The sequence below is a fragment of the Pholcus phalangioides genome, unplaced genomic scaffold, assembly GCF_987345545.1.
Source record: "Pholcus phalangioides strain wild (caught in Gottingen) unplaced genomic scaffold, Ppha-v1.0 ptg000015l_1, whole genome shotgun sequence".
Lineage (NCBI taxonomy): Eukaryota > Metazoa > Arthropoda > Arachnida > Araneae > Pholcidae > Pholcus > Pholcus phalangioides.
In genome coordinates, this window is record NW_028301608.1 from 45,120,433 (window position 1) to 45,135,966 (window position 15,534).

The 15,534-nt window shown below is 35.4% G+C and overlaps 1 protein-coding gene across 2 annotated transcripts in view; it reads left to right on the top strand.

Moving 5' to 3' along the window:
* The window catches only part of LOC149076091 (synaptogenesis protein syg-2-like), a 187,033-nt gene that overhangs the window by 170,542 nt on the left and 957 nt on the right, over positions 1–15,534 (top strand). For both annotated transcript variants that reach the window (XM_089243618.1, XM_089243617.1), the window contains 6 exons: positions 1,174–1,479; positions 4,588–4,716; positions 6,354–6,381; positions 7,562–7,647; positions 10,328–10,470; positions 10,574–10,761. In XM_089243618.1, the coding sequence (XP_089099744.1) occupies positions 1,174–1,479; positions 4,588–4,716; positions 6,354–6,381; positions 7,562–7,647; positions 10,328–10,470; positions 10,574–10,744 (863 nt within the window). In that variant the 3' untranslated portion in view covers positions 10,745–10,761. The remainder of the gene's footprint in view (positions 1–1,173; positions 1,480–4,587; positions 4,717–6,353; positions 6,382–7,561; positions 7,648–10,327; positions 10,471–10,573; positions 10,762–15,534) is intronic.

Genomic DNA, 15,534 nt, shown 5'->3' on the forward strand with positions numbered 1-15,534 from the left:
TGAAAAAACCACAAGAAAAACACAATTGCCGTACTTCAAATCGTCGAAATCTCCAAGCCTTAAATAGCGCTTTGAAGTGGCGCCACAGGCGCGCGTGATGTGCGTCTGCGCTGAAATTCTAATCATTTGCATATCTCACCTCCGCTAATGCATGTTGTAAATTTCATATTATTTGCATGCTTCCTTCAGGGTGTTGCATTTACGGTGGCCAGCAGTGTATTAAGTGAGTTTTTCTTAAGTTACTCATCAACGGATGTGTATTTTTAGTTCCATCGTAAAAATCTGAAACTAATCGAATTTTTGGGCATAAAAATAACTTCGATGTTGCGTTATTGAAAATTGCGTTCGGCTATTTTGTTATTACTCACGATCTCCATCATCTACGTAATAACCAAGATGATGCGACCTTTCAAGCAGTTTCGTGGACCCAAAGAAGCGTTAAACAAATACAGAGCTTCTGCCTTCCTCCATCAATGGCACCTCCAACCTTTCCTCTATAGTGCTTGGGCGAACCCCGGTGTGTTAAGCCTCTTTTACTGGAAGAAGCCGATTGAGTGCAATTCACATTAATTACTATAGGAGTGACGTTATCTAAATAACTGAGCGCTATTATTCCCGCTCCTCACACGCACTGGCAAAACTAGTAAACAAAGCGTTAATGTGTTTCCTTAATAGGGTTAGTTACGCCGTTGCATAAAAGAGGCTGTGTTCGCTCTCTCTCTCTCTCTCTCTCCCCCCACACACTCTCCGTCGCTCTCGCTATCTCACTTAAATACCTGCTTAATTTCGTTAAATGCTCCGAGAATCCAAAATGAGGTTTGGTCCGAAGGATTTTCGTGGGTCTGCGGATGGTTGATCGCCGAAGTGATGTATGTCTGTCTATGAACACTTCGAGGGAAATTTGTTCGAAACTTATTCCAGGAAAGGAGCCCGCAAGGTCGAAACAGAGATTCATATCCTTCAACAGGGAAAAATCCATTCCTTCTATTCTGGAAAGAATCTAATATGAAAATGTGTGAAGTACAATTATGTACGGAAAACCTGCCGCAAACATAACAATGCAATTTCTCATTGTGTGTGCCTGACATCACCTGTAATTCCACGTAAATCATCAATGAAAATTTGTGATAATTTATAATGAAGCTCTGTACAAACATCCGTCTTCCGTTTCAGGTCCTCCAGATCCCGTACAAAACTGCTCTGTCATGAACCAGACGGAGGATTCGATACGCGTAGAATGCTATGAAGGTTACGATGGTGGGCTGCAGCAGCATTTCATACTTGAGGTCCACGATACAAGTCTGGATAGACTTCAAGCTAATGTCAGCAGCATTTCCAGTCCAGTGTTTCACGTTCGTGGTCTGACATCCGGTACGACGTTCGTCGTCGTTGTATATTCGGCGAACGCCAAGGGTAGGGGTCAGGCCGTCGTTCTGAGATCACACACTTTACCAGGTCCGGAGAGTCAAACGCAAACGGGTTAGTAGCTTTATCAGTTTGTGTCTTATAAGTATCACTAATTATTATAGTGTATTTGTAGTTCTTCGTTCCTTGTAATAGACGGAAAATATTCCAAATATTTCGATATCTCCTTAGTATATATATAGCAAATAAAAGGACGCAATAACATTCAAACATGACTGAATTTCAAGGTTTGGCTCTTCAAGTCATTTGTGAATGACTGAATTATTCCCAAGAGATTGACGTTCGTACATATTCACATCCAAAAGTTTTGATTGTTTATGGTTCCGCAAGTTAGGATAGATCAGTATATGGGTAAGAAAACGATGGATTGAAGCTCAACATGACTGAGGACTATTCCCACCATTAGACCACCTTGAATTCTACACCATTAGCATATGCCCAATGAAATGAGTCATGCATTACAAGCAGACTCACAATATAAAGTTAAACTTTAATCGTTTTGAAAATGTATTAGTCATTAATAGCACGAGTAAAACAAGTGGTTAGCCAGATTAAAAAAAAAACAAAAAAAAAAACCGAGTTTACCAGCTCCTAGGCCAATATATGTTATTGTTCTGCAAGTGATTGTAAAATGGATACCAGTAGTCATATTAGATGCGAGAAAACTTTCCAGAAGCAAATGCTCGGTAACTCTCGCAGGAAGAATGCAATGGCAAGGATGCAAAAATAATTGCCTTGAAAAAAAATTTTATGGCATTGTCGGGGGTTACCCACATACAGTACTGGTTGAATTCACTCTGAACTATACAGTATATGATCTTTACAGAGTCTGCACACTATCGGGTGAAGGTTGTAAAATTATATTTTCCCTGGGCTATAATGGGATCTCTGTGAATGATAATGCAACATATCATATATATAGAAACATCTGACATTACTTGGAAGAGTTGGCCAACACTCTAAAGCCATTTCGAAATCCCAATTCCCCTGATTTTAACTCAGTCGATGAAAAGGGCTAACTTTGATTATCATGTTCACTCTATAGGTCTTCCAACGCCAACCTCAAAGGGCTCTCGAATTGACTCTAATTCATATAAAAACCAACACAGTTTCATATTGTGCCATTTCCAGGCCATCTAGCTGCCGTAAGTGCAGCGTAAAGCATGAACATGGAAGAACCGACCACAATTCGGGCTTATCGATAAGCGATTTACTACCTGATGCCTCCAAGGGGGTGAAGTTGAAGCAGGAGGATAGTCACTAATACGATTGGGTGCCCTCCCGTATTGTAGGTTTTTCTTTACTCCCTTATGAGGGTATTTTAATCAATGTTATTATCAACACTACATGCCCCCACAACCTGGGTACTTCTTAGCGTCCTTTATCTTGGGCAACCTGGTTATTTCCGTGCAGCCCGCTCGGCCCCTGTGTCCGGCTCCATTTCGGGATAACCTCGGTAACACTTGGCTGAAACCTTGTCTGGCAGTAATGGTCGTTCCTGAGTCATACTCTAGTCTCGTCCAGGTATAGCCTTTGTAGCCGGGGAAGAACGGGTGTAAGCTCCATCCGAATTCCGTGCGCTTTTCTCTCTTAGCCCCAAGTGGTCAAGCTGTAGGCCCCTGGCTGTTCTTGTATCACCGTTTAGGCAGACCCAGATGTCTCGTCTCATCCCGTTTGACGCGGTGACCAGACAATCAGTATTACAGCTCGATCCGGATTCCATTCGTGCTTCTTCCTCAGTCCCCTCCACCACTGGCCGAGTGCAAGGCTATTCTTAATGTTGCGACTCGACTGGAATATATTTACTTCAAATCCATTTGCTAAATGAGTTTTGGTCAGAACGTGTTTTCAAAATGGGAATTATTTCAAATCAATTGCGGTAAAATATTCAGAACATTCCTGAATGCTAGAGACCAGTTGTACTTATAGGTTTTTTTTCTTCTTTCTAATAACGTCCAAAAAGGGTGACACTGAAGTATTCAAAATATCTATAATGAACTCAAATATATTTACGATTCCATTCGACCTGGAATTTCGAACTGCAATTCCGCAAAATATATAAATAAATAAAAATATAATCAGAATATACCAAATATTTTTTCCTCAATATAAAGAAAGCAGAAATAACGAACAGTACAGTGGGGGGAAATATACAGATCTGATTTGCACACTATATATATATATATATATATATATATATATATATATATATATATATATATATATATATAGGTTTTCTTTATTATTATGTGGTCGTTACGCATGTGTGCTTAAGACTTTAATACTTTCTTTAGAGAAAACTTGCTGTACGGATACAAGAAATTTAAAAAAAATGTAAAAAAAATGCACATGGTTCATCAGTTTCTTTCAGTCTTAAAGCGGGATCGCATTGAATGATCCTCGAACATTCTGGGAAAATTTAAAGGAGACGTGGGAAGGAGAGGGCGAAAAAAGACCACAGTAATGATGTCGTATCTTCAAGTACATTATTGATCAAACTGAAGGAAATTTCTTCCTCTCAATATTCTCTTCCCCAACAACCTTACATTCACACGCGCGTGGAATTTTAAATGGTAACTTGAAGCTCAATATTCTCCAAAGCATCCGAAACTTTTTTCGTTCCCTCTTTCTCTTCTTATTATCATTCCTCTCTCTCTCTATATATACATCCTTCCTCACTTCTTTTCCTAAATAGTTTCATTTAGTGAAGGCACATTTATTTCCTCGTTAATTTTTTTTTCCCTTTTGGGTATTATGTATGTGTCTTGAAAATACGCTCGTTCATTAATACTTAGGTGATAGTATTCGTCTATTTCTTGCTGTTCCTTGCATCTCGCTTCCCAAAGTGTAAGAAGATATTATTAGAATTGTACAACACTGAAAAGGAAAGTCGATATAGCGTATTTTAGATTGGGAATTAACGTTCGTTTCTCATTACTCATGATAGTTAGCGGAATAGCTATATAGCTTGCGGTGATTTCCAGTCACTAATTTGAGTCAAAATGTATATGATTTCGACTAAATTATATATGGAATTTTGGTGTTTATTGTTTGATATATTATCGTAACATATATTTTTTTAATGGTGGTCTCGATTTTCCAATTATTGTGAAGATGTTTGAGATAATTTAATGCTATGTTTTTTTTTAAATCTCTTTGCAGATAGTGTTTGGCAATTGAGTTTCAGCCCTGTTTTAATCGTTCTCGTTGCCGTTATTGCAGCGCTTGTTCTTGTTGCACTTATGGCGGTATTCGCTGTGAAATGCAAGTTGAGGCATGAAAGACATAAAGGTATGATTATACATTTCTCTGTAGTTTGATTTAAATCGGTGTTTCCCAACATAGTGTGTAGGACCCATGCTCCACAACGGGACAATTTGAGAATGAGTTTTCCTACTAAGGCTTTTTAGAAGGAACATTTCAGAACTCCCACCAAACCATCAGTTCATATTTTTATATATTAAACAATTTCCCTTGATGACTCTTTTCTTTTATTATTTCTTTCAGTGTTTTCTTTGGAAGGGGGTTTGACCAGGGTTTCTTAACGTTTTTGTGTTCCACAGACAATTTGTGTCTGTAAGATAAAATCGGCACCCGAGTGGTGCAGTGTTAAGATGCTCATCTTGTACCATGAAAGTTGCCGTCAATGTCGACAGGTATTGGAATCCGGGGAAGATCAGAAACAAGCTCTTTACCTACCGAGCCTGGGGCAACCACCGATAGATTACGCCTTCATTTCCCATTCAACTCTACTACTTGGATATTATCGTATGCCGATATATGACCGGACTTGGTGTGCGATGAAGATGCCATGTACCCCTTAGTAAATAATATTCTGAATGTAAAAAGAATACAAATACAAATACAAATACAACGCCACAACAGGCAAAATGCCCAACGAGGTGGCTGATAAAAAGATGCCCATAAAAATATGGTTGTCATATGTTTCAAAAATACAGCAACCCAATTAAAAATGCAATTAACACAAATTACAAACCGGGAATGAAATAATTGTTTTCTCTCAGAGATCTGAAGTCTCTTCAAAGACCCCTGGTTAAGAACTCCTGTTTTTGGCAAAGTAAATCATCTTTTTGGCTCCTTCAACGTGTATAAGAGTTTGCTTTTCGAATTATAAGAATCGAAAGTAACGGGGGAAGGAGACAGTGCTAAGGTGGGAAGGGGCGAAGTCCCTTGGTTGCAGAATTTAAGGATGCAAAACATAAAAAAGAATGGTTTTTACTTGAGAAAAATAAAAGCTCTGTTGGGAGAGGGGCATCAGGATTTCAGAGATGCTTTAGTGAGGCATAGCCTAAAAACGTTGGGAATCGCTCATTTAAATGAGACAGAGACTTTTTTACTTTAACAAAAAAAATAAATGAGTTGAGAGTATTTTCAATATGTGTAATATATAAATATAGGTTTTCGATCATATGACGAAAGTCACGTTTCAAATCCAAAGTTGAGTCTGAATTTTCAGCCATTTAAAGTCTAGTTTGAAGCTGATTCAAGTATTTTTAACTTGAATTGCAAGTGACATATAAATAGCATATATAAAGCATGGGGGAAAAACTATATTTGACAATAATTTTATATTTTTTTTTATTTTAACCTTTAAACTTAATTTTTTTATATAGTTTAATATTATAAGTTTTCAAAGTATTGTTGATCCTATTTAGGTACTATTAAAATATTTATATATTGTTGAAGACTGATTTTTAGGTGAATTTTATTATATTCATATGAAAAATGCATAAAAATGTATGCATAACGTTATTATATTTGCTGCATATCAACGTTGCCTAAATTTTTCATAAATTAAGGTGAACTGTTATTACTTTTCAATTACCTTATATATCATTATAAATTTAATATATTCACCGAGCAATTTTTATTAATTTGCGATTTTTTCCCCGTTATTTTTGTCGCAGGTCAAATTTTAGCACGGAAAGCTTATACGTAAGTACTATTTGAGCATCTAATGCTTGTGTGTGTGTTTCACTGGGTTTATTTCCTTTTTTGATGGACTTATATTTTGTTACATATCACTTGCTAATTATTTGAAACTATTCATTTGATAAGAATTTTGCATATAAACGCATATGTTCTTGTTTTTATAACGTCAATCTTTGGGATATTTACTCCCTTGAAACGCATAATTAAATTTTTATATTAAAAGAAACATACAGTGCACATTTTCACATTGTTCAAACATTAATTATTAAAGTTCACGTGGTCTTTACAACATTAAAGAAATTAATTTTTTTTGATAGATTGTTAATTATTCATTTATAATTTCCCTCATTCATTTACACTGATTACAAAATAGCAGCTACTGACAGTACTATAACTCAAAGAAATTATGCATGATTGAAATATCATACTCACTGAAATATTTACGCCAGCCATAATTTGTTGTGATTGCAATACTTTTTTTTCCTATCGATAAAAAGAAATGCCGAATAACGTGGATAGATATTTTTTGCTGCATCAATAACATCAATAAATCCTCACCTTCCGGATAAACGTTCATAAATCTAGAAATATCGAACGAATTCACTGAACACGGATAAGCGCAAGTACGTACATACAACAATATGCAAAGTAGAAATAACTGATAACGGCTCGTTAATCTGGTAGTCCCAGATTTTGTGAGAGGATGAAGGATAAACAACAGATAATATATTACTTTGGAAAGTAAATTGGTTGCAGTTTAAAGCACTTAAACAACCAAAATCATTTTTCTTACGAGCACAAATTTTCCAGAAAAAAAAAAAAGCTACATTTTTCTTCCAAAACAAATTTTTTTCATCAAATATTTTCTTTTCACCGGTTCGAATTTTTTTTTATTATTAGTTTACTTTTTTTTTTAATATATATTTTTCATTTGAAAGTTTTTTTTTTGAGAAGTTATTTTTTTATTTTTTCTTTACTCCTGAATATACGAAAGGAGTTTTTGGGGGAAAATTCTCCACTTTTTCCCTTCTCTTTGCCTTACATCTTCCCCGTTTGCCTAACTTTCTCCCCCTTTTCTTTTTAATATATACTTTTTTCTGTTCCTTACTAACGTAAGAGCGTTTCAGTTTACTTTAGGAAATTAATGTTTTTCGAAGTTTTCAAGGAGGATTATATTCCTTAGGCTACAGGCCCCGCTTACGAAAGAAGAAGAAAATAATGACGCAGGAAAAAGCCCTGGAGAGGAGAAAGGACCGGACATAATACCTGGTAATGAGAGTGACCGGCAGTTTTCTTCTTTTTATTCATTTTATTTTATTTTTTCCAAGTATTAATTTTGTAGAAAAATAATAATAACTTTTTTTTTCAACTTTCCCTATCCCTCTATTTTTATTAATCATTTTGTTGATTGCCGTAACTACATAGCGTGAAAAATTAGAATGAATTCGATTAAACATATTTTCAATAAATTCCTACTAATTAGAAAATATGTTAAATTTTTTAATACTTCTAGATAATCATGTGCAATTAGGAATTATTTCATCTAAACAATTTGTCAAATTTTAATCTGTGGGGTTTTTTTTTTTACCTGAATATATTGCCAATGCCTAGCTTTCTTGATACTAATGGATTGCACTCATACTAAAATTTACGCGATTTTTTGTGGAAAATGTCTGGTTCTTGAATTCAGCGCAACTTTTGAGTGTTATGGGATTACAGCTGAGATAGAAACAATATCAAAATTATTTTATAGTCAGATAATATCAATATGTAAATATATATTTTTTTTAAATTGAAACCGTGTCTCTGCGACGAACGGTTGATGAGATGGAAGCCGAATTAGGAATTTCGGGACATTTATTCCCCCGTATATAAGATCACAAGTCTGTTATATCTGCAGACCCTATCTATGGTCCACGACCTATTACTGTTGTCCTTAGTCGATGATTGGATCCCTCGGAGAGATAACCGCATTTTGTTTTTACATGTTCGTTTCAATTGAAATTTTCATTTTGGTAATTTACCATAATTGCAGTGTATTATATGATATTATTTATTTGTTTTTTTTCTTTCGTGATATATGCTATTATATTGGGTTGCTGTATTTTGGTTACATTTGACATCCATATCTTTTACAGCCACCTCGTTGGGCAATTTGCCTGTTGTGGCCTTTGTATTTGTATTTGCATTTTACACATGATTAGTATAAGAATATACTGTCAATCAATCAAATGGAACATTATTGGTTGCCAAGCTGTGCTGATTTTTAAGGTACGAAAAATTGAAACCGGGAAGAGAAGCTGAAGGGATAAACTGCAAGAGATTATGGATATAAATTTGAGCTCTAGAACTATACCCATTTGGAGTTAAATCTCTAATTTTTTTAAAGAATAGTTTGGCCTCTATTTAATGCGTTAATAGTCAAATGTAATAGCCGGTTTTGAAAAAAGTTCGTTCAAAATAATATCACTTGATATTTATTGACAATGCACAAGGTCACTGCTTTTGCCACTCTATTTGCCACACTTCCGAAAGTGCGAAACTTTGCACTTGAAAAAATGTCATCACAAAAACATCGGGGGAAAATATTCTTGAAAATAGGTGTCAATTTCTAGAAGGTTTAGTGATTCTCACTGTTTCAGTTATAATAGGGATCAGGAGAAATTTAAACCCGCTTAAACCGTTGAGGTCCAGTCCACACTGGTGCGATACTACGAACGATGCAGCCTGCAACTCGCAGTGAACAGCAGGCCTCTACGATCAAATCTTTAATCATTAAACTTCACTCGTGGTTCGAAAAATAGACGGCAGCACAATAACAAGCATTATACAGAAAAAACTTTTATGTTAGGTTCACAACACATACACCCTCATTCCAACACATTGGTTTTTTAACCAATCCGTGTCGAGTTGTAGGCTATTACTACTACTACTAAACCACACATGCTTCTCGTCCATATTCCTCTGGGGAACTTCTAACGAAAATCACGTGGGGCTTAGTAATAGTAGTAGTAGCCTACAACTCAACACGGATTGCTGAAAATGTCTGAAATTAACCAATCCGTGTTGAGTTGCATGCTATATCGCTTGCAGTATCGTAACAGTTTGCATTCTGCTTAATGGCATTACTGCATCCATGGATAGAAATACAAACATGAAAGCCGCAGCAGCAACAGCCTATTTTCCCAACGCGGTGGCAGGTTGAGAGAATAATATACAGGTTCTTTATAATTAAAGTCCCACTTTGAAATGGCCATAAAAGGAAAACTAATGGACAAAATGTTATCAAACTTGGAAATATTTTACAGGAGGTCATGGGATTCAATTTTCCTCAAAAAAAAGTTCAAAACTCACCACCAGTGGGCAATGGCGCTGTATGTAATATTGTCAAACGAAATAAATCATGAAGACATCAGTTTAAAATGTTTTAATCGTTTCTACAAATTCTATCATTACAAAGCATGTTCAATGTGTCGTCCACCATTTTGTGAAAGCAATTTAAATCGAATTATTGCGTTCTCAACAGTAGCTCTTAGCACATCAGGAGGAATGTTATGGACATGTCGGTGTATCGCATTTTTTAATTCCGCCAAATTGTATGTGTTATCACCATAAACAGTGGCTCTGGTAACCGGGGTGGCCAAGAAATGGGGAAGTGTCGGCTTATAATCCGGTCATCCGTGAAATGGTCTTATTTCGTTTAACAATATTGCATACAGCGCCATTCCCCACTGGTGGTGAGCTTTTGAACTTTTTTTTTTTTTTTGGCGGAAAATTGAATCCCATGACAAACCTGTAAACTATTACCAAGTTTGATAACATTTTGTTCAGTAGTTTTACTTTTATGACCATTTCACAAAGTGAACTCTAATTATAAAGACCCTGCAGAAGAAAAAAATTAAGGTGCCTAAGAATTATATAATTGATTTTTCTTCTTTCAATTGATTAGATGTTAGCATTCCATCGGAACACAGTGCTGATGAAGGACTAGATAAACAACTCTTGTCATCTACAAGCAGTATACCATTGAGCCTAGGAGTGAATGGGTTAGGACAAGCTATTTCTACCTTGAACAGCGCGAGACCGAGGCAGGTGAGTGAATTTGAAATATAGTTAATTTTTGTAATTTAGTTGTATAAGTTTCAATGAGTTATTGATTACTGTTCGTTTTTCTAAAGATGAGTTTTTTTTACAGATTGATCCCGAAATACTGGACTCGGGAGGTGCAAACCCAGCTGTCGCGAATTTAAGGGATTACACGCACCTTCATACACCTCAGAAAAGAGTTAAAGTTCTACCGATGCCCTTAGAAGACAGCGGGACCATGCACAGGCCTTACGTACAGAATATACAGACTGATGTTTGAAGACAATTTAATACGAGGTAATATACGTAATTTCACACGTTCACTGAATTTGTGAGGAATAAAACATTTACAGGCGTCCCTCGCTTTACGCGATTAATTGGTTCCGCAAAATAGTCGCGTAAGACTAAATCGCGTAAAGTGAGTTGAATTTAATATTTATTTAATGAATTACTAATTTATTTAATGAAACATGGAATAAATAAATAAGATGGAGACAAGTTTTTTTCAGATAAATAGGAAAAATTGGTACCAAACCAATGCAAAGGCATTTTCTTTTTGTTTGAAGAATTAATTATTCAAACTCAATATAAATGAATCCCGTCAATTTAGGCAATGTGAATAAATGAAATTAATACTTTTTCTATCTTCACAACTTCTGATTGATTCTAGTGAGTGTGGATGTTTTCTTTCCCGAAGAGCCTGGTATGATAGGCTGATCACTCTTTTTAATGAAACAGTCGAGATTACACTGACAAGCAGCATACTTCGTCTCCTTATGAAAACTTTATTAGCAAAGCTAGATAATATTCTGTACGTTTCTCGCTAATGTGAAAATTCTAGTTTCACTCGAACCACTTTTTTTCGATTAAATTTCTCATGATATTGCCAATGTGTAACCAAACGTTGTTCATCGGTGAGATCTGATGAGCTGTATCTGAGAATTTCTCTCATATTTGTCTCAACTACATCATCAAATCTAACCTCTTTCGTCGTAAAACTATTGAACAATGTTGTATTTCTTCAATTTATAAGCCAATTTCCTCAGGATTAAAGTTAATTCTCCAAACCAGGTTTTTCGAGTTGAAATTCCTGAAATAAAATTTTAAAAATCGCGTTTACACGAAATCTTTTTTATAGCGAGGGATACCTGTAATTAAAATATAATTTCATGTATGTACGGTATATTTCTGATATAAAATAGTCGGATATTAAGAATTAATTCGGAAAGATTGATTTGAATAAAAACGTGTAGTAAAATCTTCATTTTAATTCATATTATGGTAGTTACCATTAAAATTAAATATGTAACTCGCATCTCAAACTGGAATAAAAAAGTGCGTGCATTTACATAAATCAGTTCATTCAAAGAAATCTCGAAATGCGAATAGCGGATAAAATTATTCCTACGTCTCTACAAAAACTTATTCATGCCGATACAGTGTTAGGATACAATTTTCAATATCCAATTTCAACTGAACATTGAAATCCAGGATATTTTTTATAGCCCAAAAGAATATTTGAATTGAGAGAGCATCTCGTTTTCTTCATATTTATCCTCGAAATCGAACACCAACGTTATTTAAATGTTCGACGTTTTTTGAAAAAAACGTTACTGCTTGAAAGAATATTAAAATTACGATGCATTGCATGGATTAATTGAAGTCAAGAATGTAACACAAATGCAAATACAGAGATTAGAAATGATGAAAATAAGGTACATTGAAAAATTTAGAATATCAGAATAGAGAGATATAACATTTCGTTTCTCTCCGCACAAGATAATTTTTATTTCGGTTTTGGAGAGGCTTGTAAAGTGTTTTTTTTCCCGTTATCATACGCATCTGATACAAAGTGTAGGTTACTCTAACGTTTTAACAGAAAGGATTTGGGCTTTGGCAGAAGGCCAACTTGAGAATTGGCTGAAGATGTCTGGCCAATTTTCGATGCGCTACTGTAAGACGGTCTGGTAGGCTCCGAATCCAGGTTTCTTATAGACAACGTATGATCAATGGCTATATGTCTATAGCCGTTGTATCACCAGTATCGATTGGTAAGGGACAATTCTAGATTGTGGTGTCGCAGGTAATTTTTCTCTAACAGGGTTGTTAATAAATGTAATATATACCACCCCCGGGGGTGGTAAATTCTAACACAATTGACACGTTTAAAAACAAATACGATGAACATGTTGGGATAAATCGAGAAGCTATCGCTACTTAGAATAAGACAACCATAAATATTTTTTATGGGCATTATATTATATTTCATCACGTACATATAGCCTTTAGTTTTTATAATTGTATTTTTAATTCAGTTGCTGTATTTTAGAAATATGACATCCATATATGTTACAGGTAACTTTTCCTCAGCCACCTCGTTGAGAATTTTGCTTGTTGTGGCATTGAATTTGTATTTGTGTTGGATCACCTCTATGTGAGGAGAGGAAAAAATAGAGGAGAGATTTGAGAAAAAAAATATTTACAAAATTATATAGACAGGGTTTTTCTGTCAAACTTTGAAAGAGAAAAGGATATGACATCGTGACTGCGATTGAGTGGGTTGCCATGGCTTACGTGGACATAATTATCACGAAAAAATGCAATAAATAGCATTGAAAATAACTATGCAATACAGCAGTGTTCTCACGAATCAAAATTCGATTTTACTACTCAGAATTTTATTTAAGAGTGAAAATAAAATTCAAATTTTAGGTTTTTTTAGTAGACTTATTTCAATGTAATCATTTTTTTTAAAATACCCTTCCTTTTACAAAAGTACCCATTAAAATTTTAGTGAAGAGTGAAATTACTGTTCCAAATTATCTGATCGGATACACTACAGCATAATATTATATATCATGCAAGAAACATCATGGAACATTGAACTGGAGCTTTGCTGCCACCTGCCATATAAAAAAACGCAACTGTTATAATTCTCCGATTGGAATTGGTGATTGATATATTAAATGTCTATAATTCTCGTTTTTGATTGATTTGCTGCACAAGAAAAATATGGTCTGATATTACTAAATATTTTATAAGCAATAATGTTAGTTTAGTTACTAAGTTTGCTCCCAAATTTTAACAGTTGTTTTGTGTTGTAATATAATGTTAGTAAATCAAAATGCAGCCCTCCTTTTGTAATTCGAATCGAAAGGAAAAAGAAAAAGCAAAGTCGATCTGCTTCTGGTCTATGTCTTTTTCTATTATAATTTCTATAAGCCAAAAAGAACTACCTTGTGTTTTACTAACGTTATTTTACAATGCACAAAGAGCAACTGTTAAAATTTCGAAACAAACTTAATAATTAAACTAATATATTATTACTTATAAAGTATTTAATAATATTGCATGATCTCTTTTGTGTGCAGCACATAAATCAATTACCAATTTCAATCGGAGAATTAAAACAGTTGTGTTTTTTTATATGATAGGTGGCAACAGAATTTCCAGTTCAATGATGTTTCTTACATGATACATAGGCTGACCATATTTCCTCGAGAGAAATACGAGACATCGGGATTACAATTACGGGACATCGCCAATTATCGCCAAAACGACGCCAAAACCAAACAAAGTTGCCAAATATTGTTGAAATAACGGAAAATCACAATGGCGGGAAATGATGCATTACTGCAAATTGCAGTGGATTAAAATGTATTCCAAGAAAAAAAAACGTTTTTCAAGGCAAATGTAGGAGATTAATATTCCCATATATAGTTGTAATTATCATAAAATAATTTCTGAGTTGAAAAATATTTTCAATATTTGACTTCAATAAAGAATAAAAATTCAAGTAGGCGTCGTGTGAAATACGGGAAAAAAAATCGGGACACTTTTGCCAAAAAGTCGGGACGGCCAAAAAAACAGAAAATACAGGGACTGTCCCGGTAAATACGGGTCGTATGGTCACCCTAATGATACATAACACAACAGTGTTATCCGATAAAATAATTTTGAAGAATAATTTCATTCCTCTCTGAAATTTTATAAGTTAGTTTTGTAAAATAGGGCATTTTTCTATAGAAAAACCTAAAATTTGAAGCAGTATATTTCTTTCTTCTATAAAATTCGGAGGAGTAAAATCAAATTTTAATGAGTATTGACGAATACTGGTTACGTGCAAGAGAGTGAGACGGTTTTATCTCAGCCTAATACATCAAGAAAATAGACCTTTTTCGGATATTATGCCGAGATTAACCCAGAAAGAAAAGTCATCTACCAATTCATACATGCACTGGTCTGGTCACAGAAAATGTCATCTTTCTCTATCGTCCCACCTGGAGGCCATTTCTTGAAGTTAAAGGAGGCTTATAATGCTTCTACTTCAGCGCCTCCCGCCACAGTGCGTGAAATCAGGAAGACAGGATCGTGTCTCCAGTGGTGTGCATGATCCCGCTTGCCCGGAAAGCGAGGGGACTCGGATTTGATTCCTGTCGGAGGACAGTTTTTATTTTACGTTTAAGTAGATGGTGTTTATGTCATTGAACAAGCAGTTTGACAGTATAGATTGTTCAATAGATTCACTTGAACTGCATCAATACATCAATATTACAAATTGTGATTGATGAAGAATAATTATGCTTCAAGAGAAATTATACAAATATACAAATACCACGCCACAACAGGCAAATTGCCCAACGAGGTGGCTGACTTAAGAACATCATGAATCCCCGAGCCATTTTTTGGAGGCCCTACCTACTACTGCTACACCACACATGCACCCCCCCGCCGCGGAACCCCCAACGAATCGGTACATGCGGGAATGTGCGTGTACGTGTAGTGAAACCTGACGTGAAGTTTTTTGTTTCTCTGTAATGCTTGTTATGTGTAGTGCTGCCATCTGCCACTAGTTTTTCTAACTATGAGTGAAGTGTTATGATTGAATGATTTATCGTTGTAGGACTGTTGCTCTCTGCGGCGAGACTTTTCAACGGGGAGATCGGCTCGCATTTGCGCCTTGAAGTTGGGAACCACAGAAAACCAACTTCAGCCGACCACCACTGTGGGGTTCGAACCCGGATCTTCGCATCGCGAGTCCGTCACTATAACCACTCGACCACCACAGCG